Below are 20,914 nucleotides of genomic sequence, written 5' to 3'. Positions count from 1 at the left end.
AGTGTCCACCTGTGTCTACAGACATGTGGACATACACGTGCCCACCAGTGTCCATTCAGACAGTCTTTATGTTGCCTCTCCATGCTAACCATGCACGTTCTCTTATGCACATCTTATTTCCAGCATGCTGGAACCCCTCTGCAGTTGCTGCCCTCTAGCCCCTCCACCTCCCCCCCCCCCCCCCCCCTGCCTATTCTTTACCACGGGGGCCATCCATGCCCACCTATTTGTGACGTTCTCATCCAATGAGAGGGGGGTGCATGGTGGACAAGCACCAATGGGGCAACTTTTTCATCGCTATAAAACTTTTGAGGACAGTTTGCAGGGTTGCACTTTCTGTCGGTCCAGGGCTCCTAGAGGAGAGCAACAGCCCAGAGAGAGAGAGAGAGAGAGAGGGGGCAAAGAGAGAGCAAGTGTGAACGCACAGGGGGTTGCCAGTTTTTAATCCTAATCCCACTCTTCAAGAAAGTGGTGGGTAGAATTCCGCATCATTTGTTTTACGTTTCAGTGTTTGGCCAGCTGTAATTTCTCTCCATTTTTTTTCTATCCCTTTTGTCTCGAAGCCTCTCCGTTTAAGTGAGGATGGAGAACGCACACACCAAAGAGTCGGAAGACGTTCTGGCCTACTTTGGCGTCACTGAGGACACCGGGCTGTCACCTGAGCAGGTTAAGAAGAGCCTGGAAAAGTATGGCTACAACGGTGAGGGAAACAAAAAGATGGATGGGTGGCTTGATGGATGGATGGATGGATGGATGGAGCACTTAGATGAAGCCTTTGATACAGAGTGGAAATAAAGAGCAGTAGAAAATGATGGTGAATGACATGATGGGAAGGTCCAGGAGCACATGCATCAGATTTAGCTTGAATGAGAGGCGGCATACATACGGAGTACCTTGGAGGTTAACAAGATAAAATGGCAGGAGTAGAGACACTGAGGGAAATGGGAGGGGAAGGTGAAGGAGGACAAGTAGCGGCAGTGTCGGTTTCAAAGCTGTGTGTGACTTTGTGATGCTGGTCTAATTAAGGGAAACTATCCGACTGACACAAAGCAGGAGTTATGTTTGTGGAGCAGGTGCCTCAGGGTGTCAAGTTCCTGACAACTGCTACTGGTTTTAGTTTAGATTGAGGGTAATTTGTTTGTATTTTGAAACTGAGCGCACAAAAGTCCCTTTTTGACTCAAAGTCAAGATATTTACTTTTGTCTCAGCAGATGGAGTTCGCTGAGTTTTTACAGTCTCATTGAGCTTTATAAAGAAAGCATCAGAGGCCTTTTTTTCTTGCTTATCACAGCAGGGAAAGCATAGGCATGAATGTAACTGTACCCACATTACTGCTTGGCTTAAGGGTTCAAATAACAGGAACTGGAAAATCATGAATATTCCTACCTCTGCTTCACATTTAATTCACTGGGGAAAAAAAGTCCTACATTCAGTAAAATGAAGAGGAATCATGTTTTTTGAGAATGCATTTTGGAGTAAAGTGTTATTGATTATTGGAGCAGGGCCTCAGTTTGGTGAAGAAAGTGTAAATTGTGCAATGTAATGCTTCCTTTATACTGTGTATTTTGTACTTGATGGTTTTACGGTCAAATCGATTGACCTGGCTGCATGTTTCACTCTGCAAATATCAGAACGAATGTAGTAAGTGTTGTGCTTTACTAATGTTCTCTGTCTCTCATCACCAACAGAGCTGCCAGCAGAGGAAGGTGAGCCAACCCGAAACATTACACACCTGCATGCTTCCTTTAACATCCCTGTACAGCTGTTCCTCTCACTTCCTGTCATGACTGCTCCCTTGTGTGTGTGTTTATCACTTGTTACTGACTCCAGTATAGCAATGATGTATATACACTACAGAAACTAATGGATTGTATCCACATCTGTTGTGCAAAGAACTCAAACTAAAGCAGCAACAGTCTTTGCTGCTGGTTTTGGAGCAGCCCAAAGTGGTGGGAGGATATTAAAACAAAGAGTCAGTCATCATTAATCAAATATGTGTTTTCACCTAAATCACAGTCACTGCCTTTTCCATTTAATCCGGTTTGTTTATCAGACTTACATGTATAATAACAGGAATTCTTAACACTGTATCAACATTGAATTTGATTTAATAGATGGGCTATGTCTATTTATTTGAATGTGTTTATCAGGCAAAAGTATCTGGGAGTTGGTGGTGGAGCAGTTCGAGGACCTGTTGGTCAGAATCCTTCTACTGGCAGCCTGCATCTCTTTTGTGAGTTTCATGATGCAACCCCCTGTGCGACCATCTATTTATCCAATGCAAAACACCTACTTATGTAATATTCATGAAGTGTTCAATGCAAGGAGCTTGCACAAGTTCATAAATCATTCTTTATTATCTTGTAGTGAAAAGATGTATTTTTCTATTTGTGCAGAGGTGCCCCTTCCATCCCTGTCTTACATTTACTAACACCAGATCCATTCAAAAGGAAATGGAAAAAGCAGACGAAGACTAGCTAACACAATGAATTAATGAACGGGATATATTCTCAGCAGTGCTTGTAAAAGTTGTGTTTGTAATTTCAGTGATGGACACCACATGTAGTAGATTCTCTAATCTCTTCCTATACTTCATGTGTTTAATTAGTTTTCTTTTCACTCTTTTGCATAATTTTCCAATTTGCCTCAAAATATGAAAATTTTCTCCCAGGAATTCAAGTTTTAGATATCTGGCAGATCACGTGTTTGATGGGTTATTTAGCATTAAGCTGAGGTTGAGCAGTTAGAAAGTCTAGTTAGCATTCGTTGTCCTACAGCAGCAGTTGTCAGTGTTGAGTTGTGTTACAACGCTCTGCAGTTCCCAGAAGCCGAACACTAAAAGTCCAAGAGTGTCCGTTTGGTGCTCACACCTGAGAAGGCCTGAAACATTCTTGAACTCTGCCAGATTTGTGGGCATATTTCCTTTACACTGTGAGAAACAGAATGTAGCAGTATAGCAATCCTTAAGGTACATTTTCTCTCGTTTACCAGTGCTGAATACATCCCAGAGTTATATCAAGATGTTAACATTTTTTTGCAGCTAGAGCTAACCATGCTCATGTGGATGACTCCACCTCTAATTTAAACTTAAGAATATGTGGCAACTGAAGTTAAACACCCCTGTTTTGTTGCCTTTCAGGTCTTAATTTTATGTTACTGTTTATGAACGTCGTTCTTACATAATTGGGGGCTTGTCTGGGATCTGGGGCTGCATGTCTTTTGACTCTTTACCAAACACACACACACACACTTCAGCTGACAAAACATCATTCGTATCATCACGTTATTAGATTACCTTTAGTGCCACTCTCACTGACACGAAGAATCCCTCTCCCCTCCTTGTTGCTCTCGCCAGTGCAGCTTTATGAAGGCGTCTAGGTTCTTCACATTGTTTTAATCTTCGATTGCTCCCCTCAGGGCTCCCTCTACAGCTGTCACTATAGCCTTAGAAGGCCTGACATGCTGCGTGTGAAATAGCGAGAGAACAAGAGAAAGACGAAAAGAGAGTGGCAGTGCATGTGCATGGCAGGACCTTTATTTTAAGAAAGTCTCAAGCCAGGACGAGAAACTATATCCTTAGACAAAGGTCAGGGATGGAAGGAACGAGGGATTGCTTGCAGCAGCAGGAGAGAGTGAGAGACAGAGACGAGGGCGGGGGGCTGGGGATTGGATTGCACAATGGCATTGTCTGTTACAATGACAAATGAGCGCAATAGATTCAGAGTCATATATGGTTTCTAAAAGAGAGAACACTAAATACTGCAAATACATGGTCATCCTATTCATACACACAGGAATGCTTGACCACTGCAAGGTGTTGACAGGCCCTGACGCTCAGTCTGGAGATCGATTGTGTCTTTGAAGAGAAGCACAGTGAAGACAGACTGGAGAGAGCAAGCAATCAAGCCTACTTTAAAAAAAAAAGAGGGGGTGAGAAAACATGTGAGCTGAAAAGCAGGCGAATGGAAAACAAGGAAGACTGTGATGCTGAGCTAAATGCTAAATGTTACAAAGGAAGGATGGGAGGGCTTTACTCTTTTCTCTCCGCTTGGGTCCAGGCTCCGGTGGCCTGCAACTAATCTGTGTCAGTGTCAACACGAGGCCTTTCCGAAACACACCAGCATCAGTAACGTGTAGCTCCCGCTCACAGGGGCTCACAGGGGCTCACACGTGCGCGAATATAGGTTTAGAAGAGTCACATGTGGAGAACTTCACACATAGGATAGCGTACGGCGCAACGGTGACAAAGAATAATGTCATTTGATCCTACAGCGGTGCAGAAATAGCTCCGAGCCGTGACAAATATATGTTTATGTTTATGCTACTCAGCAGTAAAAGATAATACTCTCACCCTGAGCGACAGGTGCACAACAAACGTAAAGACACTTCTGTATCACGGGCTTAGCGATAGTAACAGTGTATCATTTTAACTCGAGAGGAAAGTGTCGGCGTGATGAGCAGGCACCTCTGTAAAAGAAAAAGAAAACTGTCTTAGAGTTTGTTTGTTTTTTACAGATATTGTATATTTTTGGTAACACATTATAATGTGGCCAATGACTAAGCATGTAATTCCCTTGTAATTAAATATTTTCTTAGAAATTGCAGTATAATTATATTGACCTACAAATGAGAGGTACACTAAAAATGGGGGTTAAAAAGTCAGGTTATTGCAAATTATTATGGTGACAGTAACTTTAAGTCATGTATAAGTAATTTTTAGTAGTACCTACGTTGTGGGGAGAAATTATACTGTTTTTTGGAATTAATTCACTTCCCCATCTTACATTGTAAGTACACTGTATTTGTTGTGGCGTGGGCCATATAATGAAGTAGGTTAATTGTCCCATGTATTTTGCAAAAAAGGGAGATACTTCTTTCCTGTACACTCCTTTAAAATTTATGTTTGAACAGTGATTGAGAAAGAAAAAAAAATAGATTCAATTAACTAATTTATTAAGTACAAATGCTAAATATTTGTTGTAATTTAAGGGTCAATTATGAGAGTTTACTATTCTGCCATTGTGATCCCTGGATTTTGAGTGTAAGATCTGCTAGTCAACTGTTCCTCAAGGAAATTTTAGGGGTTTTTTTGTTTTTTTAGAAATTTCATCATAATTAGAATTTTAAGGGTTTCATTTTGACAACTTCAGTGTCTCATCATCTAATTTTAAACAACAACTCCTTCAACTTTGGACTCTGTCTGTGTGTGACTGTCTCAGGTGCTGGCTTGGTTTGAGGAAGGAGAAGAAACTGTGACTGCTTTTGTCGAGCCCTTTGTCATCCTCCTCATCCTCATCGCGAATGCTGTTGTTGGAGTGTGGCAGGTCAGTGAGTGCGCATAAATACACACACACACACACATATTCAGAAACAACTGCAATCCCAAGGCCACATACCTGCTCCTGAATACTGTCTTTTGCCCACATACACACACCTAAATAGACTCTTATACTTAGAAACAGTCACGCCCAATAAATCACGCACATCGGCGGCCTGCTCAGGCCTTGTGTCCTTTACAGAGGGCACACACACTCCTTAGATCTCAAAGATCAAGCAAAGCCAGAAAGAGAGGCATGACGTAAACAGGAGGTGAAAAGGTGAAAGGTTAAGCCAACAGGGCGCGTGGAGAGAGGCCACGGACCGGGTCCCGTTCCTGCCTCGAAGGTTCAAACTGCTGCGTTACAATCCACACTTTGCAATCCTCAGTAAAAATACAGAGGGACGATCACGTTACCGCAGGCTTGCGTTTTGTGCGTGTGTGGTTGAGAGGTTCATATCAACCCTGCGGCAGTCATTTGGAAACTATGCACAAGGATTCACACATGGGGGATGAGGAGGAGAATGGAGAGAGGGAGGGCAGCTGGCATAAGTTGGGCTTTACACTTTGAGGCAGTCGGGGGCAACCTTGGAAGAAACCACAGCCTGACATCAGGCTGTCTGACTTCTCTGTGCCGTCTGCTTTTACTGGGAAATAATTCAACATGACGAACAAGAAACGACTTCGAAAAGCTCACAGTCGTTTCTTGTTCGTCATGTTGAATTTAAGGACTTTAACCTGCTGCAGCACAAGTCCTGCAAAATTATGGTTGCACAACCTCTCTTTAAATTAGATTATTTAAGCTGATGGACTTTAATAAAATACAAACATCAGGAAAACCTCATGATAATGGACAACAATGCCTTCAACCATCAGTCAGTCACTGGTATCAGCAACCTTATCCCTCATTACTAATGCCAGTGCCTGATGATTATCTGCCACAGCAACTTTGGGTGCTCAAAAAAACTATGAAAAAAAGGCTAAAAGCGCTTGTTTTTATAAGTATGTTGTCCTAGAATAAAACAAAATCTGTGCATTCTGCCCTCAAACATTACAACATGTAGTGACATTCATTAATATTTATTATGGCTCAGTGGTGCAGTAGTTAGCACTGTAACCTCATACCAAAAAGTTTTGGGATTTGAATTCACTGACGCCTGTGTGAGTTTCTTTTAATAACAGGCACAGGAAACAGGAAAACCAGGGCTGAAAATGTGGGACTACAACAAAGGCAACAAAGACAACTTTTGCTTTAGGAATGTACATAAAATCAAACACATACAGAAAATACAGGATATTTTTTTTTAATTCATTCACTTATTTTTACCCAGCTTTAGAGCTACCTCTCATTTATATTTTGCTTCTAAGATGCCAGACTTTCTTAAAATGTTTTAAAGCAACAGTTCTCTGTGCTTTCGAAGGTCTTTTAATTTTTTTCTTTGAAATTTATTTTGCTTTTACAATAATTTTCAGTCCTGTCCTTGTACGTGACCATTTTCAGGGATGATGTTTTTTTATTTTGTTATGCACCTACCTCAAGAGCTGAACCAATTTTTAACTGTCACTTTGTTACTAGCAACCCGACACATCACACATCATACGGTCCCGTTTCTTAAGTTTTATCTGTAAAAAATATGATAACGCAGTTTCAATGGCATAAAATAGTATTTTTGTACCAACAAGGTGATGTGGACACATGCACACCAAGCTCTTCTTTGACTAAATAACTCCACAATTTCCCATTCTGGACACATTATCTAACGCACACCCAAACACTTACCCTGTTTCATTCATGCATTGGGGCAACTTGCCAAGGACACTTTGCCTGAAGACTTTGTTAAGCTTTTTTTTTTGTTATCCTATCAAAATATATTATATTTAAATACATTTCTATTCAGGTCATTTAAAAAAATGTACTGAGCATCTTTTTAAAATAATGATCTTTTGATTAAAGCCTTTTTATCTATCTAAAAACTGACCTTTAACATGTCACATGTGACAACTATCATGCAAAGGACTCGAACATCAAGGAGCCGGAATGATTATGTGTTTGCTCTGTGTGCACATTTGAAACAGGAGCGCAATGCAGAGAGCGCCATCGAGGCCCTGAAGGAGTACGAGCCTGAAATGGGGAAAGTTTATAGGGCAGACAGGAAGAGCGTGCAGAGAATCAAGGCCAGGGAGATCGTTCCTGGTGATGTAGTGGAGGTCTCTGGTAAGCTTTATCTGCTGCATTTATTCAAAGCCCATCCAGCCACTGAAAATCCATAAATGTGATCAGAATTAAGACGAGATTAACTCCCCAAAGCAGTCTACACATAAGCTTGTTCTAGTCGAATTCCAAAACCTTGTCTGTAATGTGTCATTTAAATTCAAGTGTTTGAAATCTGAACTTCTCAACTTTGCAAGTGTGTGAATACAAGACTGTCCTTCAAAATCAACATGGCCCCTTATAAGGCAGTGACAGAGAAAAAGGAGTTGGGGGGTGAGTGAAGGAATAAGCTTGAGTATAAGCACTCACTCCTCTGTCTCTCCCCTCTGTTTGCTGTACACCTGTTCTTTTCATTTCATGATCTCCCCAAGGTCTCCCTCTCCCTCTGACTCTTACTGTGGTATCGGTTTTCAACAACAACACTATCCATCCAGAGTGCTAAAACCAGCCCCCCTTCCTCCCCACCTCCTCCAGCCAGCTGTAACACTGCAGTCAGATTGTCTTTGCACTGTAATACTGCCAAACCAATAAATCACTAAAGAAACAAATGTTAATGAAGGGCCTGCTTTTGTGTATGTGTTTGTTACGTGAACACTAGTTGGTGACAAAGTGCCAGCTGATATCAGGATCATCTCCATCAAATCTACAACCCTGCGTGTGGACCAGTCCATTCTTACCGGTATGTGTTTTGTCGCAGACAAAGAATTAATTAATTAATTAATTAATTAATTTTTCTAATTTCCGTCGCCTTCCCTGACCGCTCATCTCTGCAGGTGAGTCTGTCAGCGTGATCAAGCACACAGATCCAGTCCCAGACCCCCGAGCCGTCAACCAGGACAAGAAGAACATGTTGTTCTCTGTGAGTCTTTTTCCTGCTTTCTCCTCTCCTTGACCTTTATATTTCCATCGGGCGTCTCAAAACCCACCTGCTGACTGATTTAACTTCCAATTCGACCTCATTATTCCATGAAAATAACCATTACAGCAGACATTTTGCATGTCATTGTTGGGAAAACCAGAGGTGTAATGATGAGAAATTTTGGACGTCATTTTGGATGTCAGCACAGGTGGCACTTCATTATCACCGTCATGCTGACTTCGTGATCTGTGCTGCTTAAAAGTATTAAGCAATTAACTCTTACTTAGTGAGCCAGTTTTGACATTTCAGAATAAAAACAAGAACCTACGTAATTAAATTAATGGCTGATTCAGTTAATTCAACACCTGCAGGGGTCTTGATACTGTGTCTGCATCAAAAACTGTCCCAAACTTAAGGTAATTTCCAATCACTGTCTATTGCTCTATCATAAATGGAAGATAAACATTTTCTTTAGATTTTCTTTTTGTAAAGATGTTATTTTATTACATCACTACAGTAGCATTAGATTCTTTATTCACTAACATGGTTCATGTCTATAAGTGACAGAAACTGATACACTGCTATACTTTAGCTAGCACACTTTACCAGAGACTATATTTAACAATCGTTCAAATACAGCCATTGTAGAAAATACCAAGCTAATATCAGTCTGGTAGCATGCTGGCTATATATATAAAAAATGGACATAGTCACTTGAGTCCACTCTAGAAACTGAGCAACTCCTGGCCGCTAAGGAAAATGTGTAGGTTGAGGCCAGTTACCTTGAAATTGATTGTTAATCCTTTAAAGCCTGAGCCCTGAAATAATTGTCAGAAAATTCAAATTTCCAGCACAACTGAGTGTTTATTTAACTTTGTGGCAATTTTTTTAAATGCAACATTAATTTGTATATATTAATTTTAACCTCCTAAGACCCAAACTCTTCCACGACATGCATTTTTAATTTCTCTTTGATATTTGGGCATATTGGGGCCTGACGAATGTAATAACAAAGAATTATCCCTTTTTTTTTTTTTACCTTATTTTTGTTTTTAAGAAAAATAAGAGCTACATATGAGGATATCATTTCAAATTTTGATAGAACAGTAGCAGTATAATGTCCTCGTAAGTGGATATCAGGCCCATGTAGAGCAAAATTGAGTATTTTAGTCTCAATAACCCAAAATGTGATGTCCACATATGCGGACGCCAGGTCCTAGGAGGTTAATTTGCGTCATATTTGCTACATCAAAACATATTTTTTGCAATTTTTTACTTTGAAAGGTATTGTGCAATGTATTTTGATTTTTTGATGGGGAAAAAGTATAGAAAAGTCACAAAAACCCATTGGTGAAAACTGGTCAGAGAATACTCCATACAAAACTTCCTTGTAACTTCCTTCCCTTCTTGGTCACTAGCAGATTTCTACAGAGGCTCATAGTTTGCACTGACTCTACTCTGAGCGGCAGTGAAACTGAAAAGTGTAACACAAATTAGAAGTGGAGACCATTTGCTTTCAGTGTAAAAGTTGCGCCTTTTCAAAAAATGTTGGCTGCAGCACTGAGGTACAACATTTACTTTGAATGCAGATAGTCCGATTTGCATTGCAGTTTCTCAAGTTTCACTACCGTTCAGCTAGTTAGCAAGTGTTTGCAGACAAGTTGGTGTCTTCCATGCAAACTACAAGTAATCACTGCAATCTGCTCGCAACCATAACCCTAGCAATCACTGGGGAAATACATATTTTTCCTTCATAGCCAGTAGTTGTATCAAAAATTATATGTAGAACATCAATCAAAAAACATGTGCAGGTTTGTTAATTGCTGTCATGAAGCTTCTATAGATATCTATCTACCGATATTGGATGTACTCTCATCTATAAGAGACTGTAGAACCAATAAATACACATTGCTACAGTGTACTGCAGGGGTGGGCAACTCCAGGCCTCGAGGGCCGGTGTCCCTGCAGGTTTTAGACGTGTCCTTGAACCAACACAGCTGATTTAAATGGCTAAATTAGCTCCTCAACATGTCCTGAAGTTCTCCAGAGGCCTGGTAACGAACTAATCATGTGATTCAGGTGTGTTGACCCAAGGTGAGATCTAAAACCTGCAGGACACCGGACCTCGAGGCCTGGAATTGCCCACCCCTGGTGTACTGCTAGCTTGTTTAGCAACATGGATATGGTAATCATTTTTAGAATTATTTGGATGCTAGTTTTACAAACTGAAAAAAAAAAACCCACAAAAATAAAAATAAAAGTAAAAGTAAATTTAGTTACCAGAAAAGCTGGACACTCTGCTGAATATCTGGTAAACTAAATGCAGAATAACAAAGGGTTAGATTTGAGTGGGGAACAAAGAACATAGCCTGCTTAGTTGTCTATTTTATTATGAATGGGACCGTACTTTTCTTTGCTACATTATACTGAACAAGCAACCCGCAGATTGAGACCATTAACTCATCAAGAAAATGTTAACAAAGGTCACCAATCAAGTGAGCAGCAGCGCCATTTTCTCATAGTAGTCCCCCTAGGTTTAAGGCATTTCTGCATTAGCATTAGCATGCCGTTGGCTAGCAATTATATGGTATTGTTTATATATTCACCAACTGATTGTGTTAAGATAAGTACCCTTTGTAATTAACACTACACAAAATTCATTTTAGGTTGTTAAAAAAATCATTTGCACTTTTGAAGTTATTAATAAACCAAATTATAATAAAGAATAAATATTTGACCTCATGATGAGGATGAGTAGTGTCAAAACAAAATGTTACCACACTCATTATGTTTAACCCTTCAGTCATCACTTCTGAGTTCACTGGCAGCCTCATAGTTGTGTATTTCAGGTCCAGATTTTCCATCCATCTTTCCAGTAGTCATGTCACTCTCTTTCGAATCTCTGTTCAGGGCACCAACATTGCTGCCGGTAAAGCCGTTGGCATTGCTGTTGCGACTGGTGTCTCTACCGAGATCGGCAAGATTCGCGACCAGATGGCTGCCACCGAGCAGGAGAAGACCCCTCTGCAGCAGAAACTGGACGAGTTTGGAGAGCAGCTCTCAAAGGTGGGTGAGACGGGCAGTGTCTGCAACAGTTAATTTCATGTCATGTCTTAAACATTTTAATATTGCTGGCTTGAGACTGAAAATTACAACTAATGTCATACACGTCCCCCTATTGCTGCTTGTCCTGCAGGTCATCTCCCTGATTTGTGTGGCCGTGTGGATAATCAACATCGGTCATTTCAATGACCCCGTCCATGGAGGCTCCTGGATCCGCGGCGCTATCTATTATTTCAAGATTGCTGTGGCTTTGGCTGTGGCTGCTATTCCTGAAGGTAAGCCCCCGGGATTAACTTCAATTTGATTGCTCAACCACATGAAACATTCACGTCATGTAGCTCATCTGCGATGCTGCTTCCAGTCTGTTCAAAAGTGTTTTTGTTAAGTAATCTTTTTTGCATATGAAAAGGAATAAATAAGACACCTTCATTCATGTTCTTCTTATTAAGACGTCGTAGCGTATGTATGTATCAGTATGTATTAGTTTTCAGAGCAAGTTTGCTCATTTCAGTTCAGTTTTTATTGTATGAAGATGTTAGATGGAAATTTCCAAATTACCAACCCTTTAAAGTCCAGTGCGTTGTTCAGTCTTAATGGTTGGAAATAGGACCCTGAATCAGACACTAACAACCTTCCAAATAAAGCTGCCTTGGCTATTGCCGGTTCTTGCCACTCCCTATCCAGCAGACAGTGCAGAAGGCTTTGGAGACTCTCCATGAGCCTCTTAAGCTGAGTTTTCAAAGTTAAGGACCAGATTAGAACTGACAGAAACAGGTGTATGCCTCAGAAAGCAGCTGATGACCAGTACAGCTCTGATTTGCACACTAGTTTTATTAAACTGAAAATAAAAATGTGAGATTAAAGTTTGTGTAGACAAAACCTCCTTGAATTCAGCTCTTAGTAAAACATTTGAACTTTCATATACCATCTTCTTTGTGAGGCAAGAACATTCTCATTTTGATGATGGGGACATTCTCCCCATCAGTCAGCTGTAAATTGTGCCAAAGTTAACTGGAGAGCACAACCTGATGATGCCAAAAGAACAACATAATATGCACACATAGATGCTGCGATAATGTCACTAAACTGGACAATCTCCAGACCTTGACCACACCATTGTTTTTGCCAAGAATGTGAACACAGATCACCCTCCATGTGCCGGAGTGCTGAATGACTCATACCAGCCCTTCCCTTAGGAGTAGCATTGGAGAGCACAGTATTCTGGATGCGGTCCAGCTGATGTGTTAAGGGCTGTGCAGGGACCCCCACTGTTGTCACCCTGCCAAGTGGCAGAATCCCTGAAGTCCAGCTGTTTTTTAATCCAACATTTGTCCTCATCTCTAAAGTTCAATCAAGTTTTGTCCAGCATTCAACTCGTTCTTGTTTTAAAGCAGCTCAATTTGTTCAGGGCTTCTCTGATTAAGCTCTCCCACTTCTCGTCACAGGCCTGCCTGCTGTCATCACCACTTGCCTCGCGCTGGGAACACGTCGTATGGCCAAGAAGAACGCCATCGTCAGAAGCCTGCCTTCTGTGGAGACCCTGGGCTGCACCTCGGTCATCTGCTCCGATAAGACCGGCACCCTCACCACCAACCAGATGTGTGTGACCAAGGTGGGTACACACAAATAAGCCTTCGCACGTTTTCATTCAAATAAAAGGAGATCTGATAAAATGTAGTTTTTTGCCATGTTTCCACGCAGATGTTCGTCATCGATAAAGTTGAAGGCGACAGCGTTTCCCTCTGTCAGTTTGACATTTCGGGCTCAAAGTACACCCCTGAGGGAGAAGTGTAAGAGACAGAATCAGCACGCGACTGCCATAAACGGCCTAAAAACCAAACAAAACTAACGAGTTGTGTCTCTTTTGACCAGAACAAAGAATGGTGCGTTTGTGAAGTGCGGACAGTATGACGGATTGGTTGAGCTGGCAACTATTTGCGCACTGTGCAATGATTCTTCTCTGGACTACAACGAGGTCTGTGGAGGAGGAGTTTATGCTTCCGCTGAACAGCCTTATTAAAATGCACTTAGCAATTTTTAATGAACTCCTTGTCTCGTTGATGCAGTCCAAGGGCATTTATGAGAAGGTGGGTGAGGCCACTGAGACGGCCCTGTGCTGTTTGGTGGAGAAGATGAATGTGTTCAACACTGAAGTGCGCAACCTGTCCAAGGTGGAGAGGGCAAACGCTTGCTGTTCCGTAAGTCTGTCAAATATCTGATACAGTATGTAGCAAGTTACTCTTTATACAGTCAGCCTACTAACCTACATGACATTTGCTTTAAAAGTAAAAAAAAGTGAGTCAATATTGAAATTAAATATATTGGTTTGCCATGTTGCAGAATGAAATATGAACACATAAATGAGCTAACAAGTTTCCCATATCAACTTAAAGTATGATGATGTCTGGGCCTTAGCAGGATAATAAAAATTCAGCCAAAATGCAGAAGCAGTATGTGAATAACTAAGCATACCCTTACTGCTTCCATGGGAATCAAGATGGTCAGGGACAGCCAGGTGCTGCTAATCAAATGCACCTGATTAACTGATCATCAGGAAATGTGAGCACCTCTTTAAAAGCAGCAGTTTTGGCAGTTTTGGAGCATTGAGGCGTGTCTTTACAAATTTTCAAGGAGGAAACACATCGGCAATGATCTTGAGAATAGTGGATTTGGACTTCTGAAACAATGTCCTCTGAACATATGAGACCACTGTGGAGAAGTCTGGCTGTAATGCACAGCATCACATCTGCTGAAAACTAAACACAGCATATCAGCTCAAAGACCTCAAACCAACTGTCAGCACCATGGTGGAGGCGTTATGATTTTGGCTCATTTTGCAGGCATAGCACCTGGGCACCTTGTAGTCACTGAGTTGACCATGAACGTTCTGTGTACCAAAGTATTCTAAAGTCAAATGTCACAGCTAAAGATTGACTGGGATGTGCAACGGGACAATGACCTGAAGCACTGCAGCAAATCAACAAGAGAAAGACTTAAAGAGAACAGAATCAAGGTGTTACAGTTATCTATTCGAAGTCCAGACCTCAGAAAGGATAAAAGAGTATCCACAGTTATTTTTGGCTTAGGTTTTATTATAATGACACTACGTAAAAGTGACACAGATAATGACACTAAGCGCTGTGTCGTTTTTCATCTGATGTTGAGTTTAAATCATTTTAGGATTGGGACCAGTTAACTTTTTATTATATTCTGATACATAAAAGCTCCCAGATAGCCAGACAAAAAGCAACAACTGTATGGCAGGTGCAATATTTAAAATCTTTATGTGTAATATGCAGGGCCTGGTTTGAGGTTTCTCCAGTTCACCTTCCTCCCTTCACTTTCTGACAGGTTATCAAGCATCTGATGAGAAAGGAGTTCACCCTGGAGTTCTCCAGAGACAGAAAGTCCATGTCAGTCTACTGCTGTCCTGCTAAGTCGGCCAAAGCACCTGTGGGAAACAAGATGTTTGTCAAAGTGAGCGTGGAACATGAGCCAAAGATGAAAATAATACTTGAAAAAGTTGTTCTGAAAAAGCTCCAAAAGAGACAATTTGATGTTTAAGAATCACAAACGAATGATTGCATTTCCTGTCTTCAGGGTGCTCCAGAGGGAGTTATTGACCGCTGCACTTATGTTCGTGTGGGTACTAACCGTGTACCGCTGACTGGCCCGGTGAAAGACCACATCATGTCAGTCATCAAGGAATGGGGCACCGGGCGCGACACCCTCCGCTGTTTGGCCCTGGCCACATGTGACACACCTCTGAGGAAGGAGGAGATGAACTTGGAGGACTCAACAAAGTTTGCAGACTACGAGGTTGGAGAGTGAAAACAAAAACATGAAGTCACTGTAGTCCCTAATGGAAGACTTGAGCATTTCATTTCTTGCTCAGCTGTAGCTCAGACATAGCTCAAACCTTTCTTTCTTATCCCCAGACGGACCTGACCTTTGTTGGCTGCGTTGGTATGCTTGACCCTCCTCGGAAAGAAGTCATGAGCTCCATTGAGTTGTGCAAGGCCGCCGGTATCCGTGTCATCATGATCACTGGTCAGTATACATATCAGATGCAGATCAGCAGTCTAATTTTAAAAGAAATCGAGCAAAGATTGACCTTTTCTGTCCCCCAACCCGACCACTCCAGGTGACAACAAAGGTACGGCTGTGGCCATCTGCCGCCGCATTGGCATCTTCACTGAGGATGAGGATGTCACAGGCAAGGCCTTCACCGGCCGTGAGTTTGATGACCTCGCTCCATATGACCAGAAGAAGGCCGTTCGAAAGGCTTGCTGCTTCGCCAGAGTTGAACCAGCCCACAAGTCTAAGATTGTAGAGTTCCTACAAGGCTTTGATGAGATTACAGCCATGGTGAGGAGAAAAGAAATGAACCTTTGATGAGTTTATTGTGCTTGATGTGACAAGTTTAACATGCTGTTCCTCCCATTTCACCTCGACCCATCACCCAGACTGGTGATGGAGTGAACGATGCCCCCGCCTTGAAGAAGGCGGAGATTGGCATCGCCATGGGCTCTGGCACTGCCGTTGCCAAGTCTGCCTCTGAGATGGTCCTGGCTGACGACAACTTCTCTTCCATTGTGTCTGCTGTTGAGGAGGGCAGAGCCATTTACAACAACATGAAGCAGTTCATCCGCTACCTCATCTCCTCGAATGTGGGCGAGGTCGTCTGGTGAGCGCATTACACTTCACTTAACTGACACTTAAAGTTCAACGTGAGTTCTTGTCCTGCATAAGAAAGAACTTAAAACTAGGTGAAAGATTGACTTCTGTTTTTTTCACCTCTTCAGTATCTTCCTGACTGCTGCACTCGGTCTTCCTGAGGCTCTGATCCCCGTCCAGCTTCTTTGGGTCAACCTCGTGACTGACGGTCTGCCTGCCACCGCACTGGGCTTCAACCCGCCTGACCTGGACATCATGGGCAAACCCCCCCGCTCCCCCAAAGAGCCCCTCATCTCTGGCTGGCTCTTCTTTAGATATCTGGCCATTGGAGGTATATACTGATACTGCAGACACGACCAGCAGCTTCCTTCAGTAGAGTTTTTCAAGGATTTATCGCAACATGGCATAACACACCAATCATCTTCAAGACTTTAAATGTCGACTCATAGTTTTCATGGGCATATGTTTTGTAATACTTCTTCCAGGCTATGTTGGAGCTGCAACAGTGGCAGCAGCTGCCTGGTGGTTCTTGTACAGTGATGATGGTCCAATGGTCACCTTCCACCAGCTGGTTAGTATCAAATCATCTTATTTGAGAACTTTTCTTCTAAAATACTCCTGAGACTCCTGGTGTAAAATTACAGCTGATCTTTTCAAACATAAAGAACCATCTCAGCCTCTTTCAAAAGCGCTGCCGAAATAGTTTTAAAAAAAGGCAATTTATGTTTGTTTCTCTCCATCAGTCTCACTTCATGCAGTGCAGTGAGGACAACGAGGACTTTGATGGTGTCCACTGTGAGGTATTTGAGTCTGCTCCACCAATGACCATGGCTCTGTCTGTACTGGTCACCATTGAGATGTGCAACGCTCTGAACAGGTCTGACTACACCGTGAACCCGAAAGGCATTGTGGGTGCATCGGATCCACCTGAAAACTATGATGTAGTCAAATGTGCCACCAGTTCATTAAATGTTTGGACATTTTGTAGTTTTGCCTTTGTAACCATAACAGTGGATTCCAAACCAAATAGTTTGGATGTTATTGAAGTGAAGATGTTCAGTTTTAATTCAAGCACAAAAATGTGGCATTAACTATTCATTCATCCAACAAGCAAAAGATCCCCGGTTCAATCCCAGGAGAAGATACAAATCCCTCAGAGGGTATCCGACGTAAAAATCTGCCTGATCAAATAAGCAGAGTTATCTGCTGTGGCAACCCCCTTGGAAATAAAGGCGCTTAAAAGTTTCTTCTTCTTCTTGAATTATATATAATCTCCTATTTACAGATGCTTAAAATTAAACTGACAAACTACCATCATTTTAAATGTCAGGATTGTTTGTTTGGGCTTAAACCCACCGTGGTGGTGCACAGATTATGTGCAAATTGGTCCAAATTATAAAAACAGTGTGGCTATCCGAATAAGTTACGATAATTTATGGTAGCTGAGTAGTAGTGAGTGCCATTATCTACAAATAAAGAAAATTTATTATGAACCTTTTCCGGAGTGACCAGCCAACTAAAATTACTGCAAGAGTGAAATAATGACCCAGAACAACATCTAAAGAACTGCGGGAAAGGGAGTCCTGCAGTATTTATTCAGGTTATCTTTGTATAATATTAAAATTTGTTTGATGATCTGAAACAAATATAAAAAAAAAAGACAGTGAGGTCAAATTAAATCTTCAGTCAACTCTTTTCCATTTTTAGTGTATATAAAAATATTTCCATCAGCTACTCTTAAAGGATTGAGCACTGACTAAACTGTCACAAACAGAGGTAAAATTCAAATGAGGTCCACTTTAAAAAGAAAAATAGAAGCTGACGGGTTCATTTTGGAAAAGGTCCAATTTCGCTGCAGGCAACTGCAAGTGACAAATAAAGGCTTCATTCATTTTGACCTTTTCCAAACATGAAAGCTGTGTCGTAGCTCCCGTAGTTATAATAAGGAGACAATGAAGCACTTTGCAAACACATTACTATGCAGTCGCCTCCACACATACACTTTTTCACGCCCTTTTACATTTTCAGTCTGCATTAACGTACCCCATCCGCTCTGCCTTCCTCCTATCCTCCCCCACGTCCCTGCTCCCTCTACACCAGCTTGTCTGAGAACCAGTCTCTGGTGCGCATGCCCCCCTGGAGCAACGGCTGGTTGGTGGCTGCCATGAGCCTCTCCATGTCCCTTCACTTCATGATCATCTACATCGACCCCCTGCCCGTGAGTCTGGCCTAATGCAATACACAGCACACATCTCCATTTATATCTCCACACACACATTTCCTCTCTCCCAGTTTCATTCCTTAAATGCTAGTTGCACATATAACTGAGAGAAACTACAGCACTGAAGAAGAAACACATGTATTTCAGGTTTGACAGATAAATAAGCTCCAGCTTAGTGGCGTTCAGTAGTTTTAACATGCCACTGCTGATTCACAGATGATCTTCAAGCTCACTCACTTGAACGTGGAGCAGTGGATGATCGTGCTGAAGCTTTCCATCCCAGTCATCCTTCTCGATGAGCTTCTTAAATTTGTGGCTCGCACATATCTGGACGGTAAGACCTGCTTGACAAACGCTGTTCCATTTTTCTGCCTCCTTTACATGCAGGGTAACAAATATTTGGAAATATTCATGATTCATGATCCAGGAAATGTCCAGTATTAGTCTCACGGGACAGCTGTTTGTAATTTTAAAATGATCATGTTGCACATTAATTACTGCAGATCAGATTAAATCTATGAATGAAACATAAACATGATGCTGCAACACACTGTAGCCAGAAACTGGGAATAGCTACATTCTCCTGTATTTTCCCTTTTTAATGAACAAAAGTGAAATTAGGAGGGATGGTTGCAGAATAATTTTCCTCCCAATTAAATGTATTTTAACATTTAACCTGTTCCCTCTTTTTTTTTTTTTTAATCCATGGCGATGTCTCCCACCCTTTTCCCTCTAATCTCTATTTCCTCTGATGACTTTTACCTAATCTTCCTCTCCTTGGATGCCCTTCTTCACTGTTCCCTTTCTGACAATCCAGCCTAAACCTCTTCCCCCCTCCTCCTCCATACCCCTGTAACAAAACAAGGTACTCCCCTCTGACTCCAGCTAAAGGTTTAAGCACGCTGCATCTTGCAAGACTTAAAAGACTTTCTGGACTAATGTCTGTGGACCCAGAGTGAAGCTGCATTTGCCATGAAATCAAATTTTAATGCATGATTTGTGTTTACAGCTGGAAGCTGTCGCTGTAAGCTAAACGTATTGCTTTAAGTAGCTTTTAGATTAACACAAAAAAAAATAGCAAAATCCAGGTTAGCACATGTGGCATGCTCTGACCGTGCATTCTCCTGCAATCAGAGTTTTTTGCATTTATGCTAAAAAGGTAAAGCATAATGCCAACATTAAAGCATTATACTGAATACTTCTCAGATCAGTCCTCGTTGTTGTGATTTTTAAAAAGAAAAGTTAGTTTTTGGCTATTGCTTACACACAAGCTAAAAAGCAAGTTGGATATTTGAGGAATAAAGCAGTGCACTGTGAGAAAATTAAGTGCACATATGTGCAGCATCAGAGATCACAGGCAGACGGTTTGCGTGAGAAACAGCAATTCTGGCTCAATCCTATTTCATCTACACTCAAACTTAAACATAACTACGACAGCAATTTTCTTGCCCTTAAGCAGAAAAGACCCCACTACAAGCTTTTCTTTAAAACCATTAAACAGTCTCCATTAATCCACAGAACATATGTGCAAGAGTTAACTGCTGGATATTAGTTTACTCCAGGAAACAAAGCAAATTGCCTTATTTCTCACAATGTCCAACTTTTGACCTCGAGCTAGCTTCAACCATTGGCCTTTTTTTAAAAACTTTAAATACACCCATTTATCCCCGATGCCTTTACATTATACCAAACAAGCCTTTGTTTGGTCCCTCCAGGCAAAGTCTAGAGGTGAAGAGAAGCGGAGAGTGGCTGAAGCAGAGAGGCACCGAGACACAGAGGATGGAGAGAAAGGCTGAGCGCTCCAACTGAATGAGAGCGTGCAACATGTCACTTGATCAAAAACCCCGAGTGGCACGAATACAAACATATAAGCCATCTGATGATACACCGAAAAAAAGCTGAAAACTATTTTTGTCTGTGTATGTACTGAAAATAATATATAGTGAAAGAATTATTAAAACTATTGTGTTGATTTTATTCTTAAAGAATAAAGATGTGTATTAAAGTAACCGTCAGTTTTCTGAATACCATCTTTTTTGAAATATTACTCTTAGTAGACGAGCAACACAAGATTATGGCTTTAAAGGGCTATTTCACCCATTTTGAGCAGACTTTGGATCATTACAAAAATACTCCCTCTATATTATTTACTGAGATCTGCCACTTCATTCCCCTGCAAAATATGCAGAATTCAGGTTCCATATGACTCCAATCCAGCCTAGAGCACAGCTTTGGAGAAGGTGAAAGACGGTGTGAATTCTGGACTTTTAACTGTATTTTCACAAGTTTTACAGCTTCTCCTGCTGGTAAAGACCTCCCACCGTCAAAGTACACTTCAGCTACACCGGAATGGTCTCCGGTAACCCTATGTTGGGCTGGCTACATTGATGTCCTCGATTTGGTTCCCTTCATAGGGACTGAATGAATGGATGAGCCTGGAGGTCACTGGGGAGAGGGAGGTCTGGCCTTCTCTGCTTAGGCTGCCGTTCCTACGACCCAGTTCGGAATAAGTAGAATAAGATGGATGGATTTCGGATTTATAATTACAGGACAGTCTGAGCAATG

At 41.6% G+C, this 20,914-nt stretch overlaps 1 protein-coding gene across 2 annotated transcripts; it reads left to right on the top strand.

Annotated features, from left to right (window-relative positions):
- The first annotated feature begins 320 nt into the window (after positions 1-320).
- Positions 321-20,359, top strand: atp2a1 (ATPase sarcoplasmic/endoplasmic reticulum Ca2+ transporting 1). Of its 2 annotated transcripts, none has more exons than XM_040006135.1 (25): positions 321-471; positions 564-700; positions 1,689-1,706; positions 2,151-2,233; positions 5,220-5,324; positions 7,394-7,532; positions 8,128-8,208; positions 8,303-8,388; positions 11,299-11,454; positions 11,585-11,726; positions 12,897-13,063; positions 13,153-13,241; positions 13,324-13,426; positions 13,518-13,649; positions 14,803-14,928; positions 15,052-15,270; positions 15,390-15,501; positions 15,596-15,819; positions 15,918-16,138; positions 16,257-16,459; positions 16,614-16,699; positions 16,872-17,005; positions 18,229-18,346; positions 18,566-18,683; positions 20,065-20,359. In XM_040006135.1, the coding sequence occupies exons 2-25, from the start codon at positions 583-585 to the stop codon at positions 20,073-20,075; spliced, it is 2,991 nt and encodes a 996-aa protein (XP_039862069.1). In that variant the 5' UTR covers positions 321-471; positions 564-582; the 3' UTR covers positions 20,076-20,359. The 2 variants fall into 2 exon arrangements, with proteins under 2 accessions (XP_039862069.1, XP_039862070.1); XM_040006136.1 differs by lacking the exon at positions 321-471 and adding an exon at positions 19,167-19,214 and having other exon boundaries at positions 583-700.
- The last annotated feature ends 555 nt before the right edge of the window (positions 20,360-20,914 follow it).

This window comes from Simochromis diagramma, unplaced genomic scaffold, assembly GCF_900408965.1.
Source record: "Simochromis diagramma unplaced genomic scaffold, fSimDia1.1 OVJJ01000510.1, whole genome shotgun sequence".
NCBI lineage: Eukaryota > Metazoa > Chordata > Actinopteri > Cichliformes > Cichlidae > Simochromis > Simochromis diagramma.
The sequence above is the reverse complement of the archived record's forward strand: the minus strand, read 5'-3'. Positions and strand labels throughout refer to the sequence as shown.